The sequence below is a fragment of the Phyllostomus discolor genome, chromosome 7 (genome assembly GCF_004126475.2).
Source record: "Phyllostomus discolor isolate MPI-MPIP mPhyDis1 chromosome 7, mPhyDis1.pri.v3, whole genome shotgun sequence".
Lineage (NCBI taxonomy): Eukaryota > Metazoa > Chordata > Mammalia > Chiroptera > Phyllostomidae > Phyllostomus > Phyllostomus discolor.
Genome location: NC_040909.2, coordinates 40,626,068 through 40,647,081, shown reverse-complemented (window position 1 = coordinate 40,647,081; position 21,014 = coordinate 40,626,068). Strand labels below are relative to the sequence as shown.

The following is a 21,014-nucleotide window of genomic DNA, read 5'->3' as shown; positions in this document are numbered from 1 at the left end:
TTTGGAGTTGAGCCCAGACCTGGCTGATTACAAAGCCTGGCCCTGCTGGCTCTTCCAACACAATCCTGGACATCCTGGGGAAGAACAGTCACTCTTGCCCCCAGGGATGTAAACATTGGTCCAACTCAGAGGTGTTCACCACCAAGATGAAAAGCACCTAAGTCTGTGCGTTTTTCTGAGCTCCGACAACATTTCCAACCCATGGACTATGCCCATTCTGCTCTCCACAGTCTGCCACAGGGTCCAAAGAAAAGCCCAGGCAACACTTCTCTTTCCTGCTCAGCCAGGAAAGCACACACACGAGGACCCGCTGTGTGCACAGCAGAGGCCCAGAGCCTCTGGAAGGAAGCATGACTGGCCACTTCCCCACTGTGGAGAACTGGGCTGGCCATGCGGGAAGGAACGCTGTCCACTGAGGTCCTAATCGCCCCCACTGGGGCAGCCCGCCACCTCATTTCTCGGGAACTTGCAGCCACCACCCCTCTTTCGAGAGCCAGACCCCAGGGAGATTAGAGTGTTTTTCCTTTTCCTCCCCAGGTTTTCCCTGATTGCTTAAATATCACCCCACCCAGATACTCAAACGCAACATGTCCCAAACTGACCTCCTCAAGACTCCTCCCCCCCTGTGCTCCCCAGTGCAGTGAAGGGTTCTGCCATCCAGTGTCCAGGCCAGAGCCTCAGCATCACCCTGGGCCATCCTATCACCTTCACTCACAAACCAACCAATGCCAGGACCTGCCCGTTCTGCCTCCGAACTCTCTCTCCATCTGCTCACCTCTCTGCCCCTCTACTGTCCCCACCACTGGCCAGCCTCTGCAGTTCCTCCTCTCCCTGTGCTGGTCCCCTCATCTCTGGACCCAACCCTGCAGCCTCTCCTGCTGCACACACACTCTCTTTTCTCATGTAGAAAGAGGGTCTGACGACACCCAAAAGCTTTCCCAGAAGATGAAATAAAGCTAAGAAAGTTGGTGGGCACTGAGTATGCTGTAGGTGCTTGGTACATTTTATTATTTATTTTTCACCCTTCTCCCCGCAGGCCCCGGGCTGGCGTTCCTGGCGTACCCAGAGGCCGTGACCCAGCTCCCCATCTCTCCCCTCTGGGCCATTCTCTTCTTCTCAATGCTGCTGATGCTGGGCATCGACAGCCAGGTGAGGACGTTCTCCCTGGCACCCGGAGGAGCCCCTCCCCCAGCCTTGCCCAGCAGGGAGAAAGCAGGGAGGGGAGGCCACTGCCCTGGGCCCCCTGAGAAGATGGCTAGGAATTTCAGACCTCTAGAATGTTCCAATTCACAAAACTTCAGAGAACAGTTCAACCACATTCCCCATTTTTGAGGTGGGGAAACGGATGCCCAGGGGGAAGGGACTCTCCTGAGTTCACAAAGGGAGGCAGAGGCAGATCAGGCCTGGATCCTAGGGCTCGGCTGGCCCTGTTGTCCTGCTGCTGCTGGGCTCTGCCAGAGTCAGGCTTCAGCTGGGTTGGGGTTGGGGCCTGCCGCACAGGTGGCTGACCCCCATCCCCCCTAAAGTTCTGCACTGTGGAGGGCTTCATCACGGCCCTGGTGGATGAGTACCCCAGACTCCTCCGCAACCGCAGGGAGCTCTTCATTGCTGCTGTCTGCATCGTCTCCTACCTGATCGGCCTCTCTAACATCACCCAGGTAAGCTCCATCAGCACCGGCACACCTCTGGTGCTGCCTGCCCCAGGGCTGCTCCCAGCCTTGTCTTAGTCTACTTTCCACCTGCTCCCTGAGCACAGGTCCATGCCAAGCCCAGCACACACTACAAGGTGTAAGATGAGGTCCCTGCCCACAGGGAGTCCCTGGGCTGGTGGGGGACACAGACACTGAGTCAGAAATGATGCACAGAGCTAGAGAATGTGGCCCCCAACCCTGCCTGGGGCACCAGGGACTGCTTCCTGGAGGAGGGAGTGCAAGGGCTGAGTTTCAAAGGACTCCCAAAAATTAACTGGAGAGTCGAGGTGGAGTCAGTTGGGCCTTTGAATTTGACACTTCCCTTTCCTCTCATTCCTACTTTTTTTTTCTCTGGGTAGTAATGAACAAGGCTGTCTGCATTCAAGGCCCCCCAGTCTACTGAGAAGACAGGAGCATGACTGGTGAACTGTGCAGTAAATATAAATGACCCTAAAGTCATGAGCTCAACTCTGAGGGTCTCATTTATGATCCACAAAACCACCCCCCCGGATCCAAATACAATTCAGGCCTAGAATTATTGTTCATGCATTCTATCATAGTTGATGAACACCTACTACAGGCCTGGCATGACACTAGAGATTCAGCCGTTAACATGACAGACAGTATCTGCTCTGTTGGAGCTTCACTTTGGTGCACAAGACTGACATACAGATTAGGTTATTAAATGCCTTGAAGAAAAGAAGATAGTGGAACAGAGAATGAGCCGTGAGGACGAGAGGAATGCTGCCTTGCCAGAGTAGTCAGGGGCAGTTCTTCTGAGGAAGTGGTAGTTGAGCTGAGACTCAAATTCAGTGAAGAGCCAGGGAGGGGAAGATATAGCTAGGAGAAGAAAGCACAGCAGGTGCAAAGGCCCTGAGGTGGGAATGGGCTTGGTGAACTTGAGCAACAGGAAGAAAGCCAGTGTGGTGGGGGCAGAGGGAGTTGAGGAGTAAGTGGGGGATAGACTAAATGGGTAGAACTAGAAATCATGCAGGACCTTCAAGGCCAAGGTATTTGGGTTTTATTTTATACCTTTCTACCTATTTATGTATTATGTTATTGTCTTATTTAAGCCATGGAAGGTTTTAAGCAGGGGAGGGACCTGATTGACCTGTGGACCGATGACTCCTCTTTCTGCCAAAAATGGGACATTTCCCTTCTGTCCCCACACTTCTTCCCCGTCCCCAGAGAATCAACACTCACATCTCTCAAGGTCACAAGTGCTTCCTTTAATCTACTTGCAAGCCATCTTGCTCACTTTAGCCTAACCCCAACCTCAGCAGACTGTCAAGTCCAAGTTGACTGTGAACTGAACATGCTGGTCCCTGGCAAAGGTGGCATTGCTCTCACTGCTTTTCCTCCTGCAGGGGGGCATTTACGTCTTCAAGCTTTTTGATTACTACTCTGCCAGCGGCATGAGCCTGCTGTTCCTTGTGTTCTTTGAATGTGTCTCCATCTCCTGGTTTTACGGTGAGCATCAGCCCCCCACCCCTCCCCCACTCATTCATTCAATTTTTCCCTTCTTCAGGTATCATTCAGTCAATACTGCTTGAACACCAGGCCCTTCCCATACATTCACGTGTTTAGTTCTCACAACAATGCAGCGATGTTAGCACTGGAGGTTCCATGTTTAGGAGACACCATGAGAACAGTTAAATAAACTCATTTAAAATGGAAACCAAAATTTCTTCATCAATTTTGGCATCAAATGGTTTGTTTGAAATTTTCTCTAGAAAAAGGAAACCAAAACTACAAAAAAAATTCTAAAGTTAAAAGTATGCAGTATGTTAGAACAAAGGATGAAGGAAATAATGATTTTATGTGTTTATTTTGTGACCTGTTTCCAGACCCAACTGCATGCTAGTCAATGGATGTCCTTCCCCACACTTTATCACAGCAAGGTGATGTGTTGGAGAAAAATGTTCTCCGAGGTCCCTCTTAGAACTTGCTAATCACTGTGTCTTCTTTGCCAGTTCAACCTCCTTATCAATTTTCTTGCCTCAACTCTAACTGATCTGGGGCTATCGGATCCTCCTGGTCAGTGCATTCGCTTGTAATTGGAACAGCACTCAACGTGGCCCTTGTGAACCTCACTGCATCTGTGGGTCTTTGCAGGATTTGCAGTTCTCCTGTGCAGTCCATCACCAATTGCTGGTAGCATCAGATCACCAGGGAAACCCATTCCTGCCCAGCAAAGCTTTGCAGGAATGGCTGAGGGAGATGTTGCCTGTGAGGGGCATTAACAGTGATGGGGACACGTTTTGTTAGTATATTCAGTTTTTGGTAGACATTTTCACATTAAGTTGATTTCCTTGGCCACACAACCCACTTGCTGTGGGGATTTGGTTACTGAATACTTAGGTAACAAGCACCCTTAGAGCATTAGCCCCATGTTACAGATGAGGAAACTGAAACTCACAGAGGTTAGGTGACCTACCTGTGGTCATACTATGAGAAAGTGACAGGTTGAGTTTAACCCTTCGTGCCCATGACTCATCCATCCCTCCTGTTTTCACTCCAAATGTCACAGGTGTCAACCGATTCTATGACAACATCCAAGAGATGGTTGGCTCCAGGCCCTGCATCTGGTGGAAGCTCTGCTGGTCCTTCTTTACCCCAATCATTGTGGCGGTAAGAACAAGGCTCGACCAGCCCTGTTAGGATGAGGACAGACCGGGTCCTGGGGCAGCTCGGATCCAGAGAGAAACTTCTAGAGACAGAGGTGGATGGAAGACACCCAGGCCCCTGTTCCCTAATAATACTACTCCCTCCCAGTTGTTGAGCATCTGCTCTGTGGTCTGCATGAAACCAGACATATTGTCTAATTCTCACAAACCTCAGAAAAATAGACAACCTTGCCTCACTTTGCTGCTGAGAGAGCGCTTTACCAGTGCTCCCCAGCCAGCATCACCCAGTGTGCCAGTGCCGCATTCAAACTAAGTTGGCCCAATTCTGAAGCCCAAGCTATCCACATGGGGAGGTCTCTCATTCTCAGCATCTCTCGTTTCCTTCTGCAAGGGGAAGTGGAGGCATGAGCAGGCCTGGGAGGGGGCTGCCCCAAATCCTTGGTGTGGCTGCTGGGCCTCTGCATGTGTGTCCTGCACAAGAACACCCAGCCAGTGGGGATGGGGACTGACATTCATCCCTGTTCTGCTTGCCAAGCTGGTTAACTTGGAAGAGGAGATGCTTTTTTCTATTGGTCCTCTCAGAGGAAATACTTTTTTCTATTGGTCCTCACAGAGAGGGTAGCTTTTTCTATTGGTCCTTCCAAAGGGGATGCCTTTTTCATATTGGTTCATCCAAGAAGGGCACCCTTTTCTATTGGTTATCACAGAGAAGGCTTCTTTTGCTGTTGTTCCTCCCAGGTAAGGTACCTTCTTCTATCATACACAAAGGCACCTTATGTACTGGAAGTGACCTTGAGTACAGGATTCCCAAGATGTTGGGTCCTTGTGAGGGTCAGCCTCAGGATAGGGGTGGAAGGCAGTGGACCTATCAGCTATAGGATCTAAGAAGGGGCCTTGATTGCCTAATAAGCATGACTGACTGCTCCCCCACCCCCTCTCCTCCACCCTTGCAGGGGGTGTTCATTTTCAGTGCTGTGCAGATGACTCCTCTCACCATGGGAAGCTATGTTTTCCCCAAATGGGGCCAGGGTGTTGGCTGGCTCATGGCTCTGTCTTCCATGGTCCTCATCCCTGGGTACATGGCCTACATGTTTCTCACCTTAAAGGGCTCCCTGAAGCAGGTAAGCCCCTCCTCTACCCTATGCATCGTTGGTCCCCTTCCCCCAGTGTGTTGGGCCAGCCCCTACCCTCATGGAGCTCACAGTCTAGCTGGGGAGGCAAACAAATTAACAGCCAGTGACAGTGGAGTGTTAGAGGTGCCATGACTGGGGTGAACCAGAGAGGTGAGTAAGCCCTGCCTGGGTTGAGAAGGGCTAGGGAAGGCTTGCTGAAAGCAGGGATAGCTAAGTGTGAGCCAGAGTTTAAAAACAGAAGCAGAAAGAATGTTCCTCAAAGAGGGTGGGAAGCATGTGCCAAGGCCCACAGGCATAAACTGATCAGTGCGGCTGGAGGGTAGAGGGAGGAGGAGTGCAGGGGGTGATAAGAGATGAGGCTGGGAATTTACAAAGGTCTGGCCAGATCATGGAGGGCTTTGAAAGCAGAACAAGAACTTTGGACTTTGTTCTGAGGATAATGGGGAGCCATCAAGAGTTTGAAGCAGATGAAGGGTAGAATCAGATGTGTTGAGGGCTTACTGAAGACCTCATCTGTGAACTCGATAAAGAGAGAACAGGGTCTTACCCTCAATGAAAGACAAAGCATGTGAGGCATACTGCCCCCTGCAGGACCTCACTAGCACCTACTAAGTCCCTGCCAGCTCTTTGTTAAATTTTATCAAATTCTTGAGTAAAACAAGGCAGTCGTGGGGATACCCAGGTGCTAGAGACCTTAACGGAGCAAGTGGAGGCAGAGAAGATTTCACTGAGGAAGGGTGGAGAATCAGATTACAGAGGGCCTCAGCTGGGAAGACCCTGATCAGTGGCCTTCAACATTATTTCCCACCAAGATGTACTCGCTAGACCCACCCAGAGCCAGAAAGAGGGGCTCCCACATCTGCAGCACAGGGAAGGCGTGTGCAGCCCCTGGAGTTGCTGGGCAGCTTCCTTTTATCACAGATTGAGAAATAGGCCAAGCAAGGAAACCACTTACCCATTCCTGACAGTAAGTTATCAGCACAGCCCAGGCTTGCAGCCTTTTTTTTTCCAGCTCCAGGTTCAATGTTTTTATTTTCTATTACCCTCTGCTGAGCCTCAAAAGGCAGTCAGGTCTGCATTTGTGCAAGAGAGCACACCCTGTGCAAAGGCACAGTGGTGAGAAAGGGCAAGGCATGCCTGAAGACGGCGCATCATGTGACGAGGCAGGATCACAGGGGGTGTGTGTGGAGAAGGTGGTGGGAGAATCATTCACCCAGTGAATATGTATTGAACACCTACTATATGCCAGACACTGTGTCAGTACTGGAGACATAGCATTGAACAAAAGAGGCAAAACCCCACCCTCTTGGAGCTTATATTTTAGCAGAGGAAGATCAACAAATGACAAAATAAAAGCACGTCAGATGGGGAGAAGGACTATGGAGAAACATAAAGTAGGAAATGGTTCAGGGAGTGCTGGGCAAGGCCTCACGGAGGAGAAACACTGAGCCAAGACCTGAGGAGGTAGCGATGGAGCTGTGAAACTATCTGAAAGGAAGGATGTACCAGACAGAGGGCACAGCAAGTGCAAAGGCCCTGAGGCAGATGTGTGCTTGGTGTGTGTGAGGAGCAGTAAGGAGGCCAGTGTGGCTGGAGTGAAGTTAGTGAGGGGGTGAGTGGAGGACAAGGAGGTCTGAGATGACAAGGGCCAGATTGTATGGGGCCTCATAGGACTTTGGTGAGGTGGGAGCCATTGTTCCACAACGAGGAGGGACACGATCTCTAACATAAACCTCCAACTGCTATGTTGAGAATAGGATGAAGGGGCTGATGGTCAGGAATGGATGTGCAGGGGCAGTAGGGAGTTGCTATAACCCAAGTGAGAGGAGGTATGCATGGGAGCATCGGAGGGTTTAGAGACACCCTCCAAAGAGACATGGCCAGAGTCTGGGCACATTTTGAAAGCAGAGCAGGCAGAATAGACTTGAAAAGATGGTGAGGGAGCAGAGAGGCCAGTCTCCTTCCACCTCAGCCCGAATTCTCCCCGGTGCCTGCAGCGCATTCAGGTCATGATCCAGCCTAGCGAAGACATCGTTCGCCCAGAGAATGGTCCAGAGCAACCCCAGGCCAGCAGCTCAGCCAGCAAAGAGGCCTACATCTAAGGGTGTGGGGCGGCTCGCCGACCCCCAACCCCCGCCCCCGGCCTGGCTGAGCAGGACCCCCACTTGATGTCTGAAGATACCATCTATCTCAAGCTACCTCGAGTGGCGAGTCCAGACACCATCACCACGCAGAGAGGGGAGGTAGGGGACAGTCTCACCCCTGGTGGGTCCTGCCTTGTGCAAAGATGCTCGATGGCTGCAGCACCCAAGGGCCAGTGACCTTTTTAATCCGGGCCCCATAAGCATCAAGCGGTCTGCATTTGTGACTGCCGTGGTAGATTGTTTTTACCCTGCCAGTGAGTGTGACGCGGTGAGGCTGCAACCCTCCTGGCTTTTAGTAATTTTCTTGACTGTTCTCTTACCACTGAAACCCACGACTGTTATCTTGGACTTTGCAGGAGTTCGTTTCCCTCGGAACCGGAACGCTGCTCTGTACACATGAAAAGGGCATTTTGTATAACAGGTCTGTAGGGAGAGCTCACTCTTAAGTACCAGGGAGCCAGAGGAGCTCTTTCATTTTTCGGTTTTCTCCTTCCTGAGGCAGCTTGACTTTAAAACAAGCCCCAAGGACCTCAGTCAGCGTTCCCAGACGTGCTTCCCAAGCAATCTGTGTGGTGTCCTTTCTCCCTGCCGCTGGCTGAGTGAGCACCTCTGCGGCTAAGCTTTCCTGCCCCCTCCTCAGCAAGCCATTCTGATTGCACCTGGCCCTGCTCCTTGGAAAACTGCCACAAGCACAATTAATTTTTTATCATCATTCTGGGGGAACTAAGATCCTGCTGGGGAAGTTCCCTAATCAAAGCCCCAGTTGCTCTTAGGATGCCTGGCTTCACAGAGCACAGAACAGTTGCGGAGGAAATCAAGGTCAAGTCCTGTCCCTGAGTCAAAATGGATCCAGTTATCTTTTTTAAATGATCTCCCTCACTGCCACCCCATTCAAAGCTGCTGCCTTTTCACCTTCTCTGAAATTCCTCAGTGGGAATCCCCTCACTGCCACTAAAATCTACCCAGCCACTAACTGAGGAGCTAGTGTTGATCTAGGCCCCCACTCCCACCCCCAAAGTGCTTCCAAGAATAAAACTTGCTTCCCTGGGAAGTAGTTTTTGTTCTTTTCCAGAACAGGCCCTGCGGTGGCAGCAAACGGCAAATCGGGTGACGACGGTTCCTTGTAAGCCTCAGTAACTCAGCGTTTCTCACATGCCAGGAAGATGGGTTCCCATGTAGCAAATCGTCTGTTGTGCCCTGTAGCTCCTTAGCTAGTTAGCTCACAAACTGTGTTTTACAAATAATCCTTAATAACTATGGTAAATAACTGCAACTGTGGGTTTTTTAATCTTTTGTCATTCTCATCTGAAAGTGACCAGTGACCAGCATACCAGTTCTTGCAATAAGGTATTACCCTCAGAATATTAAGCACATTATTGTAGAGAAAACAAAAAGCACTTGCACACATATAAACGCACACACAAGTACACTCGTCCTCATGCGTGGTTTATAGGGTCTTGTTTGACATTGTGTAGGAAATCTAAAACCTTTTCCTGTGGTAATCTGTAGCATAGTCTCATTCTAAGGCACCCTGGGTGCCAGCTGGTGAGTTCATGATTAAACTGCACATGCACTGCTAATATATAGGGCTTAGACCGAAAGGAACCCTTCACTGTGTCTCACTGTCCCACCCCATTCTGTGTGAATTCCTTTAGAATAAGGGCAGGAAGACTTCAGACTTTCTCTTTGTCCTTCAATGTGAAACTAAGACCAAGTCTCTTTAAGACAAATGCAGTGTATTTCATGTTTGTAAGCACATCTAAGTGCAATGTTTGGCAAGAAATCCCCTAACTGATTTCCATCCAAACCTACTCACATAGCACAATAATATGTGTCGTACAATTACTGTGAGAACTGTGAATATGTGCAACTTTTTTTAGTATTTGCCCTGGGGAGAAAAGATATTGTATTATCATATATGCTTTTTTTTGCAATAAGGATTTATTCTCTGAACACCAAGTAAATCTATCTCTATATAAAAATATATGTAATATAAACATATTCAAACTATATACAGAGCCTGTTTTAAAAATTACAGTATACAGTATTATTTAGTAAAATTACCTGTTCTATGGACCAAATGTAAAATATTTATAAATGAAGATGCATTTTAAATGTCTATAAATGGTGTCATAACTAGAGCACGGACGTTATGTACATTCCTAAGAATTTAGAGGAAAAATAATAAAGGTTCTATGATACACGGTATCAGATGCTCAGTTCTTTGTGGTGGGGGCACCACAGCCTCTTTTTTCAGACTAACGCACACACAATACTATTTTTCCTCTGAAAGAGAGAGAGAGAGAGTTGGGCTCTAAATTCAGTGATACAGAGCTGGACTGCCAAAAAGTTTTGGGATGTGTGGATAAAAAAATGACTTTCTACTACCAGAGGGAGGTATTTTTACTAGTCTAGAAAACTTGAATATGGTCAACTAAATAAAGGTCTACAAGCAGGATAGTAGGAGCACATATAGTTAACAAGGGCACTCATTCATTTGCTCATTAATTCATTACTCAAAATATTATTATTTTCAAATGGTTTTGATTTTATTTTGAAAATCCTATTTAGGAAAATTTGAATTCCACAGAGAAGTCGTAAGGATGGTTCAGTGGACACCTGGATTCACCAGTTATTGCTATGGTGACACTTTAACTCTCTCTGTCAGTCAAAGTTCAGTGTGGAAAGCAGAACCACTGTGAGATTTACAGAAAAGGGGACTTATTATGGGATCAAGAACTTACTCAACTGAGGGTGAAGTTAGGAAGTAAGGGTCTGGAAGACAGAGCTGGGGATCAGAGCTAAGACACTAACCAGCCTGAGCAGAAGAGGTATGGGCAGTATGGGTGTCCCCTTGCTCCTGCTGCTCCTTTCCCATGTATTCTCCATGCCCTGTGAGCACAGACTTGCAGGGACCCACAGTGCGTGGGAGTTGAGTGAGACTCAAAGCCAGCACAAGATACATGTCTGTGTCTACAGCTGAGTGAGCAGGGGCTCTGAGAGCCTGAGAGGTCACTCTCTGTTGAACTAGAACTTAGTTCTGAAGCAGGAAGAAGGCAATGGTGTTCTAAGAAACCCATCACCCAAGGAACCCTCATCATACTCTTTCTTATTCAAGTTACTTCCCTGTATTAGCCAAACACATTGAAAATGATGGCATAGAAGGAAAAGGAAAGATATGGTAACTCATACGATCTTTTCCTTATCAGTAAGCTGAAGGTAGTGAGTATTGGCAAAATGTGAGAAAATCAAAGAAATTATATAAAAAAACAACACAGTTTGTGCAGGTTTCTACTGTTCTGCTAACACTGACATACATATGCATGTATAAGCTTCAAAATACATACTGTGTAATTCACCTATGAATTAAACGCTATTGTATTTGCATACTATGAAGATGAACAATGAAATTTATGGTAAACATTTAGATTTCAAGTTTTCCTTTCCTTAGGATGATATTAAATAGCAAATTAAAAAACACCATGACCAGTCAAGAGGAAGACCATGGAAGGTAGGAAAAGCTTTATTTTAGTACATTTAATAGCACTTCTTTCCTGCTTTTGAACAAGAGGTCCCTTATTTGCCTTTTGAACTGTAACCTGCAAATAAAGTAGTCGCCATGGGGAAAGTCTAGGGAAGGCTGTAGCCTGTATGTAGCTCTCTGCTCTGGATGTCTCATGGACACCCTGGGGCCACCAGTCAGCAGGGCACTGGGCAGGAGAGAGCAAGGACAAGCCAGACCCCTCCTGCACCTCTGAGAGTAGAGGTGTCTCCTTGCATCTGACCCTGAAGGCCTTCAGAGAGTAAAGGCTCCTGCTTTACTTCTGCCTTCCAAATCTTGGGCATTGTTGCTTTAAGCCAACTCTAATCCTGAACTGCACAGACAAGGGGATTCTGGGAAATGTAGTTTTAGCCTAACCAAGTGGCTAGAACAATACAGCCCACTCCGGCCACACACACATACAAACACAATAATAATATGATGAGTTTGCTAATCCATTTGAAAGTAAGTTGCTGATATTTGGACTCTGTTTCTCTTAAAACATGAGCCTATCTACTCTAAGAAAAAGAACATTCTCCTACATAACTGCAATACATTTATCAAATGCAGGAAATCTCATACTGTTACAATACAATTATCTAATCTACACTCCATATCCAATTTCTCTAACTGGCCTGACAATGCCCTTTATGGCATTTTTTGTCTGATCCTGGATGAGATAGTGCATTGAGTTTTCATGTTTCCTGGCCTACATTTTTGAGCACCTCTCCTTGCTCGGTAGAGATGACACAGTGAGACTCCCAAACTCACTGGAGTTTGATTTTGGGGGGAGGGTGTGGGAAGCCCTCGCCGTTCTGTACTGGGGGGCCAGGGGCAGGTGCTGCCTCTGGCTCTTACTCTAGGTGGCCTCAAGCCTGGCTTCTTCCCTTCATTCAGGTCTCTGCTGAAATGTCATCGTCCAGAGGCCTTCCCCGGGCACCCTACTTAAAATAACACCCTTCCCTGTCTCTTTCTGTCCACTAACTCTGCTTTATTTTCCTTATTATCAGTGTTCATATGTTTATTAATTTGTCTGCCTCCCTCTAATATAATGGAAGCTCTGGAGGATTGAGACTTTTTCTGGTTCACTGCTGTGTCCTAAATCCCCAGAGCAGTGCCTGACACACAGGAGGGGCCCAATAAATACATGAATGAATGGAAGGAAGGAAGGAGGGAAGAAAGGAAGGAAGGAAGGAAGGAAGGAAGGAAGGAAGGAAGAAGGAAGGAAGGGAGGGAGGGAGGGAGGAGGAAGGAAGGAAGGGAGGGAGGGAGGGAGGAAGGACAATGTAGCAGTCATCAAGGTCTCTGGCTTTGGGGTCAGACAGCCCTGAATGTGAGTTTTGTCTCTTCCACTCACTCTCCATGCATGTCTGAACATGTTAGTTAAATCTCTTTATGCTAAAACACCAATACAAAAGAACCTTTGCACCCCGATGTTCATAGCAGCACAATTTACAATAGCTAGGTGCTGGAAGCAACCTAGATGCCCATCAGTAAATGAATGGATCAAAAAACTATGGTACATTTACACAATGGAATTCTATGCAGCAGAAAGAAAGAAGGAGCTCCTATCCTTTGCAGCAGCATGGATGAAGCTGGAAAGCATTATGCTAAGCGAAACAAGCCAGGCAGTGAAAGACAAATACCATATGATCTCACCTTTAACAAGAACCTAAACAACAAAACAAAGAAACAAAGCAAAAAAATAGTCAAAGACACTGAAATAGAGGACAGGCTTGACGGTGACTAGAGGGGAGAGAAGGGGAATTTCAGGGGAGAATGGGGGAAGGGTTTACAGGAACAAATTTAAAGGACACATGGACAAAAACTAGGGGGAGGGTAGTAATGGGAGGGAAGTGGGGAGGGGTGGGTGGGTGGGCTGGAATGGGAGTAAAGGGGAGAAAACTGTACTTGAACAATGATTAAAATAAAAAAAATTATATACATTAAAAAAAACAATTAAATACCATTACACATTTTTAAAAAATCTCTTTATGCCTCAACTTCCTCACAAAATTGTAGTTAAAGTGAAATGAGTCAAAACAAGGAAAGCATAAAGCAAAGTCCCTGGCCCAAAATGAGCACACACAAAATAGCAAGTGTTATTACAGCAATAGTGCCTAAGATCTTCCCTTAGAAGGACCTTTTCAATCAGGGTTCATCCCCCCCACCCAGAGCCTTGTGTTTTGAAGGATTCTGTCTATCAAACTGTCACTTAATAATAATTCCCCCCCTTTTTATTAATCAGATGTGGCTGCTAATTAGAGCTCCTGAGGTAACCTGGGTGACAGCACTGAGCTGTTGTCATTCCAGACAAAAACAAAGCAATGTGACATTTTGGGAACCCAGCTCACCCTGCCAGTGGGTAATTATGTGATTTCCTCTGGGCTCTGTGAATGTGAAAGACAAGGTTCCAGTTGCCCTATTGGTCTCTCCAGGGACCCTCACCGGTCGGGAGTCCCAGGTGGGGTCTGTATACCCATCAGCTCAGGAAATACTTGGTTGCAGACTTTGCATTTCTCCTCTTCAGAATCAATGCCATGTGGATTCCTTTGAGGCGCTAACTTCCTGCCAGGGTGGCCACAGCCCTGCCTGGATCGAGTTAATAGAAAAGATCACAAAAACGGCTCGCAGTCTTGAGGCTCAAATTGAGCGCCCATTGCTCTTTTCTTCAGATAAACTCACGGCGGTGGAACTGCTGAGGCAGTCTGGAGGCCTGTGCGGTTTTCAGGGCATGCACACCGAGAGCTAAGTTGTCTTCCATTTTTATTCCCCCCACAAGTGCCAGTGGTGAAACTCCCCCACACTCTTTCCCAAACCAGGGCTCGTTATTTCCAAAATCATTTCCATTTTCACAGCCAAACATATCTTAATAACTATGCTGATATTTCTTTGAATTTCACTGATGCTGGCCTTTTCTTTCCCCCTCCCCCACCCCCACCCTGTGTTTCTGGCTGTTTGTATGTATTTTGTCTCTCCCTTGTCTGTCCTCACAAACCATCTCTTTCATGATCCTCTTGGAAACTTCTCTGGGTCACACCCCAGACTCCCCACGCTGCTGTGGGGCTGTTTGGAGCAGCTGCCTGGCAGTGTTGGCAGTGATGGCAGCCACAACATTGACAATGGGAATGAACATGTACTGAGGCTCCACTGGACAGGAAGGAGGTGCCAACCACCCCCCCCAGTGTTTTCTCATGACCCCTCACGACAGCCCACAGGGTGTAGATGATCCGCAGGTTAGTGTCCCAGCCCCACCTTCTCCGGCCTTTCCGTTTCTGTTTCTTCGCACACTGGCCAGTGATGTGTCTTCACTCTGACATCTAACACCTCTCGCCTGTGCCACAGACACAGTATTGCTTTTTATAGTGGAAAATACATAGTGAAAGTGTATTTTTTTAAAGCACAAAGCCACATGAGCTTGCCAATGTGGAGGAGGACAGTTTACTGGCAATATCATCTCATTATGATGCTCACACAGTTAAGCACTGTCCATATCTTACTTTGGGAGGAAAGTCTCCTTGCACTGAAACGTGCTCACAAGGATGTGTGGGGAGCCCCACCAGGACCAAAAACTCGAGTAGCTTCATCCAAGGAGAAACCAGGGTCTCCAGCACTGTGTTCACTGGAGGTTTCACCCAGTGTTTTTAAGGGGATTTGTTGGTGTTTTCTTTGAGGTTTGGGTCAGTTGAGGTCTGAAAAGAAACAGACACCAAGAGAGAATTAAACGTGGGGTAGATTTGCTTGGGTGAAAGCCTTTAAATGACACAGGTGATAAAGGGCAGGGGCAGGCAGGGAGACACTCTGGCCACTGTGATGCCAGGCACTGGTGCAAGGGGAGGGGAGCGAGGGAGGCGGGAGGAGGAAGAGCCTCAGTCTCTAGGCCTCAGTGCTGGGACACTCTTAGCCAGATTGGTGGGAGAGTATGGGCTTGTTCCAACACTACAGTGGATCCCACAGCGCTGCAGTGGGCCTTTCACTCCCACAGCACCCTCCAAATCACGGGAATACAGCAACAAGTAAAGGACACCCCATATCCTGCATGCCTTCCTCCCACCCAGCGCTTTCTCGTAGAATGTTGTTTACTCCCACCACCAATCTGCCCCCAGGTGGGGGTTAATATTTCCTTTTATAAATAAGTATCCTGAGCTCAGAGAGGGGGTACAACTCCCCCAAACCCACACCGCTGTCAGTCATAGGACTGGACTCCACAGTGGCCTCCACAGGCAGAGACACACACACAGGGCACCAGGCAGAGTTCAGGCCGGAGGGAGAACAGGAAAATCCCAGGGTGTGGAATTTGGGGGCTTCTGCCTCTTTTCTGGGGAGCATCAGGCATTGCCCCCACCTTTTCTGGGGGCAATCTGGATGTAAGGGCCTACACTAACCCAGTGAGTCTGTGGGGAGAGTAGAAATGCAAGACAAGTTTGCAAGGACCATGCCAGATAGTCCCAGCCCAGAGGCCCAGAGTACAAAAAGACCTTCACTGCCTCTTCAAAGCTATCTTTAAACCAGCAGTGCCCATGCGGACCCGAGAGGGGGCCAGGCAAAGAGCTGATCCCCAGGCTCCACCTCCACCATTGCAATACAGAAAGTCTGGGCTGGGGCCCAGGGTTTGCCTTCTAAAAAGCAGCCCAACCAAGAAACACTGTTTAAAACAATCCAGGAACTCAAATTGGGGAACGTTTTACAAAACCACTGGCCTATGCTCTTGAAAAATGTCAAGGTTGTAAAAGGCAAAGATTGAAGAATGTTCAGATGAAGATGACATGGCAACTGAATGCAATGGATAATCTGAAATTAGATTCTAGGCCAGAGAGAAATTCATTTTCTTTTGTTGTAAAGGGCATTAGTGGGACAACAGTTGGAATTTGAATAAGATGTGTAGATTAGATAATAACTTTGTATCAGTGTTAATCTGCTGATTTGGGTCAATGCACTGTGGCTGTGTAAGAGAGTGTCTTTTAGAAAATGCATGCTGAAGTATCTGGGGGTAAGGAGACACCATGTCTATAATTTATTCTTAATAATTGGGGAGAATTAATACACACACACGTGTGTGTGTGCAGAGTGAGAAAGAGAAAGATGAAACAGATAAATGTGAAGAAGTAACATTTGAGAAATCCAGGTGGATGGTATACAGACTATTTATGTTAATTCTGCAACGTCTAAGTCTGAAATGATTTAAACACACAACCTGGGAAGAGCCTGGGTGTTGCTGTCCTTTGATGAGAGCCCTACAGAGTGGTGGGAGTGGGGGTTCCTGCAGGGGTGAGGGAGGTGGGGAGAAACGCAGGCTCTGGTCTGGATCAGGACTGCACCTCACTCAGCCACTCCTCTCCCTGTGGTGGCCCATCTTCTGGAAAACTCCTCCTTCAGGTCTCAGCTGAGAAGGCACCTCTGTGAAGCCTTTCAAAATCACCACGGTCCAGGCTGTGCTGGGTGTCCCCGGGCTCCCAGGGCTCCCTGTCACAAAGTTTGTCTCCCCCACTGGCCTATGGGCCCCTCAGGGCTGGCGGGGGTTGTGGACTATATATAATTCTTCTTTGTGGCCCCAGTTCTGGCATGATGTTTGCCACATGCCAATATTCAAAAGACATCTACTTTTGGTCTTTTGTTGCTGAGACTCAGCATTATACAGTATACAGCATACAGTATACAGTATACAGTATACACTAGTCAACCAAGCCCGGCCTAACCCCTGTTTCATTAGTTCCCATCAAACCCTACGGTAGGTCTGACTACTCTCACCTTACAGATGAAAATAGGATGCTTAGAGAGAAATGAGTGACTTGATTTAAAAAACACTTGCTGAATGAGTGCATGAATAAATGAATGAATAAGGCAGAAGGTGCAGAGTGTTCTATGAGCAAGGGGCCAAAGATGTGTGTTTTCAGGGTGGGAGTGGGACTGCAGATGCCAGGTTCCAGTTGAACCAAAGGAAACACATTCTCTAGTCAAGACTGTCCAACAACAGAACAAACTAACTGCCTTGGAAGTATAGGAAGTGAGCTCCCCATTCCTACAGGTGTTCAAGCAGAAGGCCCCACCTTGACAGAGATGCAAGGACGATGAGAGGTGGCTGCACACCTGGGAGGGACCACTTCGATGATCCTCCTGGCAGCCAACATTTTCTGAGCTGGTCCAATGGGAGAAGGGACTTGGCTCTCTGAAGATAAGCATCTGCTCTCTTTTCCTCACTCTCACCAACCCCCACCTCAAGAATAACATTTTTCTGATGGCCGAGTCCTGGCCCATTAAAACACTAATTTTAAAAAATGGCCCTTTCACTTAGAGTACTTTTCAGCTGAAGCTTTGCAACAAAGCAATGGCCTCATTAGGCTTTATTTAAAGCCAGGAAGCGACCTCCAGTGAGACTGATAGCGGTCACGTGGGGCCTGCAGCTGGCCCCATCTGGGCTTGAGAGCCAACTGAGACGTTCAGATCGCATCTTCTCAGCCTCGGCCAGAACCTGGCTGCCAGGCTCCACCTCAGACCCCCACTAGCCCTAGCTCCTCACCTGGGGAGTTGCCCCTCCAAATATAGTTCAACTCTGGCCTCTCCTTTTCCTGTCCCCAAACCAGGCCACCTCTGTGGTTTACCCAGTGGCTGCAGTGGCCTCTTAGCTGGTTGCTGGCTTTTACTCTTGACCTTCTGACCCATTCTCCACACACAGCCAGAGAGTTCTTTCTAAAGCTGAAGGCAGGACCTGAGGCTTGCCTGCTGAAAACCCTCCAACAGATGCCTGCTGTGCTGAGAATCAAGTTCAGGCTCCTCACTGTGCCCAGCAGAGTCCCATCTGACCTGGTCTCCCACCTTCGGCCACATCCAGCTGCCCTTTGTTCTCTGCCTATTCTCATCTCTGGCTTTGTCTGAGCCTGCCCTCTGCCCAGTGCTCCCTGCACCCCCATCAGCCCTGCTTTGTGAACTCCTGCTCATACTCCCAGAAGCCCCTGGAGTGTTCTCTCCCACCAGAACTGTGTACTGAGCCAGGCCCCTCCCGTGCTCAGGAGGCCTCTGAACCTACTCGGCTGAGCGCAGATGTGCTGTATTATCAACTCTTCCTCCTTTCCTTCCCCAGCCAGACTGTCGGTCCCAGGAGGACAGGGGCTGTTCTGCTCACATCATTTCCCTGGCACCAAACACGCATGTCACATTGTCAAGCCCCGATAACCACGTGCAGGTTGAAATGAGCAGATGTATGAGACAGTAAGGATACCAAAAGACAGATGAAACAGTTTTCCTGGCAGAAACAAACCAACAAATATAACAAATAAATATAAGCACAAATGATTAAATGGCTGAATATATAAATGTAAATAAGTGATAGAACATTTCCTCCAAAACATTGAAAGCAGTGGTTCTCAATCCTGGCTACATGTTGGAACTGCCTGAGGAGCTTTTAAAATATCCCCGCAGGCCCCATCTCTGAAGCCTAACTCAGAATCTTTAGTGGGGAGGCTGAGGCTTCAGCCTTTTTAGAGCCCCTGGTGACTCTAACATGCAGCCAGTTCTCAGCGTGTGGTCCCTGGCCCAGCGTCGGCAGCTTCACCGGGAAGCATCGGTGTTTCTCAGACAGGGGCATAGTCACCACCTGACTCGGGAGTCTGGACTGGGTCCCAGTCACCTGGGTGTCTGACAGCCTCCCAGATGCTGCTGGTGCTGCTGGTTGGGGGTGACACTTGGAGGCCCAGGGCTCTTGAAGCGCTCTTTCCCTCTAGCCCTTTGCTGAGAAAAGAGAAGGATGGGAGTGGTGACAACAAGTAATGTTTGCTGGTCTGGGGCAGGGGGCTCCACAAGGATAGGAAAGAGATTGCTCTACCAATTTTTCTCCTTTTTCTTTACTTTCCCATTTCTATAGATGAGGAACCTGAGGCCTGAGGATGATTAGTAATTCGCCCAAAGCCCAGAATCGAATCTTTTTATTTTATTTATTTGCCAAAAAAAAGATAACTTGATTTACTTTTCCATAACTAAACTTAAATATCTCAACACCCCCCCCCCCCCACCTTTTTTTTTCCTGGAAGGTAGAAACCTTACTCTTGTGAGTAAATTCCAGGGGGTTTTTTTTTCAGGCATTTTAAAGTTCATTTAATTCAGGATTTTTCCCACCTCGTGCCTTACTCCTGTGAGGCATCCTTCTCCTTGAAGACTCACACGGCGCCACAGCATTACGGATGAGGGAGCAATAGCACTGCCCTGTCAGAGCAGGCTGCGCTGTAGCCCTTTCCATCTGATTCTCATGCGCCTCCATGCAGGTTGCTCATCCATCCATGCAGGATCCACGAGACCTCCATTCCTCGTGGGACGCCCGTCCTCCCGTGCCTGACCATCAGATCACGAGCATGCCTCCCAGCTCTCTCCTAACCAACCACTGTCTCCTAGAAACGCAGATGCCTCAGTGCTAAGGGAGAATCTTGAGGCTGTCTTAGGCTCACTCTGAGGAATTAACTCCCAACGCAGCCATTTGTAATTCCACCACATGTGAGCAGCAAACCCATTTGGTTTGTAGCCACCCAAGTGTCAGATGAAAACTAGACAAGAATCAAACCCTTTTAAAAACGTATGTAATGGAATATTTATTGAGCACTTGCTGTGCCAGGCACTGCTGTGAACTAGAGGGCAGGCGCCTTAACTCAGCCCTACCCCCTTTCCCGTCGACACCAGCTCCCCAAGGTTGGAACCTTAGGGATGGAAGGGCCCTGGTGGGGGCTCGCATCCAACTCATCGGGTACCCAGGGAAGTCAAGGGCTGGGCCAGGCTTCCTGTTTCCCTCATATCCGGTTGGAAGGAGCAGATCTATCCTGCTTCCTGAGCTCCCAGGGCCTGCCGAGACCCAAGGGAAACATAACCAAGGGCAAATGAGACAAGGTGGCGAAGTGGAGGCTCCTGGCTGGCAGCCCTCCAGGATGCTCCCTTCCTTGGGGGATGCTCGGGTTCTGCAAAGCCCATCTTCTGTCTGTCTAGGTGTTCTTTGGAGACGCTGTGAAAGAACACTTGGCTCTTGAACCAATTTTCCTCTTCTTCTGCAGTGAGAAACCCTGATATTGTTCAGATATCAGGCAGCCTTGGGCCACATCCAGCTGGCCAACTCCAACTTCTCTCTCAAGTCTTGGCTTTGGTGCCCACCTCCAGGAAAACTTCCTGGACTATCAGCGCCACGGTCTGAGACCCACCAAGCAAGCGGAGAGGCAGTGAACCCTCACCCGTGCCCGGCTCTCTGAGACGCAAGTCCTCATTCAGTTCTCTCAGTGAAGGCAGGTGGGACAGGCCTTCTCAGGCCCACCTGGCAGGTTAAGAAACTGAGGACCAGAGAGGACGTGAGGCTCCACAGAATCCCACAGTGTTCTTTCTGTCTGAAAACAGGCCCCAGATTATGCCTGAGGAATTTGGCAACAATAGCAGCAAAGATAATATTTGCTGAGTTTTACTTGGCACTTATAAAAAAGGGTTCTAAAAGTTATGTGTATTAACTCATATAATATTCCCAACAACCCTATGAAATAAGTATTATTATTATCCCAATTTATAGGTAAGAGACCAGATGTGCAAAGAGATGAGAAACCTGCTCTTTAAATTACCAAGTACGCACCACCAAATACCCAAATACCCATATTTTCACCTAGTATCTAAAGCCATAGAGAGATCTCCCTCATCCGTTAACTATACAAGATTTTAAAAAATCATGTATGGCATTATCAGCAAGGATGCAGTGAAATGAATGCATTCATAGAGGTAGGACAGATGCCCAAATTGAAAATGAGATTCAAAGTTATAAATACATAATATCATTAATATTGTATCGCATAGTATTGTGTTGTATTTTAGTGTGTTGTGTTTTTTCTATTGTATGATATGTTATATTGTATTATGTTGTATTA

The 21,014-nt window shown here is 48.0% G+C and overlaps 1 protein-coding gene across 4 annotated transcripts in view; it reads left to right on the top strand.

Annotated features, from left to right (window-relative positions):
- SLC6A1 (solute carrier family 6 member 1) overlaps positions 1–17,351 on the top strand; it is a 48,921-nt gene extending 31,570 nt beyond the window's left edge. For 2 of the 4 annotated variants that reach the window (XM_036030804.1, XM_036030803.1), the window contains exons 11-16: positions 1,037–1,149; positions 1,527–1,658; positions 3,059–3,161; positions 4,222–4,322; positions 5,272–5,439; positions 7,449–9,789. In XM_036030804.1, coding sequence (XP_035886697.1) covers positions 1,037–1,149; positions 1,527–1,658; positions 3,059–3,161; positions 4,222–4,322; positions 5,272–5,439; positions 7,449–7,553 — 722 coding nt within the window. In that variant the 3' untranslated portion in view covers positions 7,554–9,789. Of the gene's footprint in view, positions 1–1,036; positions 1,150–1,526; positions 1,659–3,058; positions 3,162–4,221; positions 4,323–5,271; positions 5,440–7,448; positions 9,802–17,331 lie in introns of those variants that run through there. The other 2 variants (XM_036030805.1, XM_028518963.2) reach the window with 2 other exon arrangements.
- Positions 17,352–21,014: the final 3,663 nt, after the last annotated feature.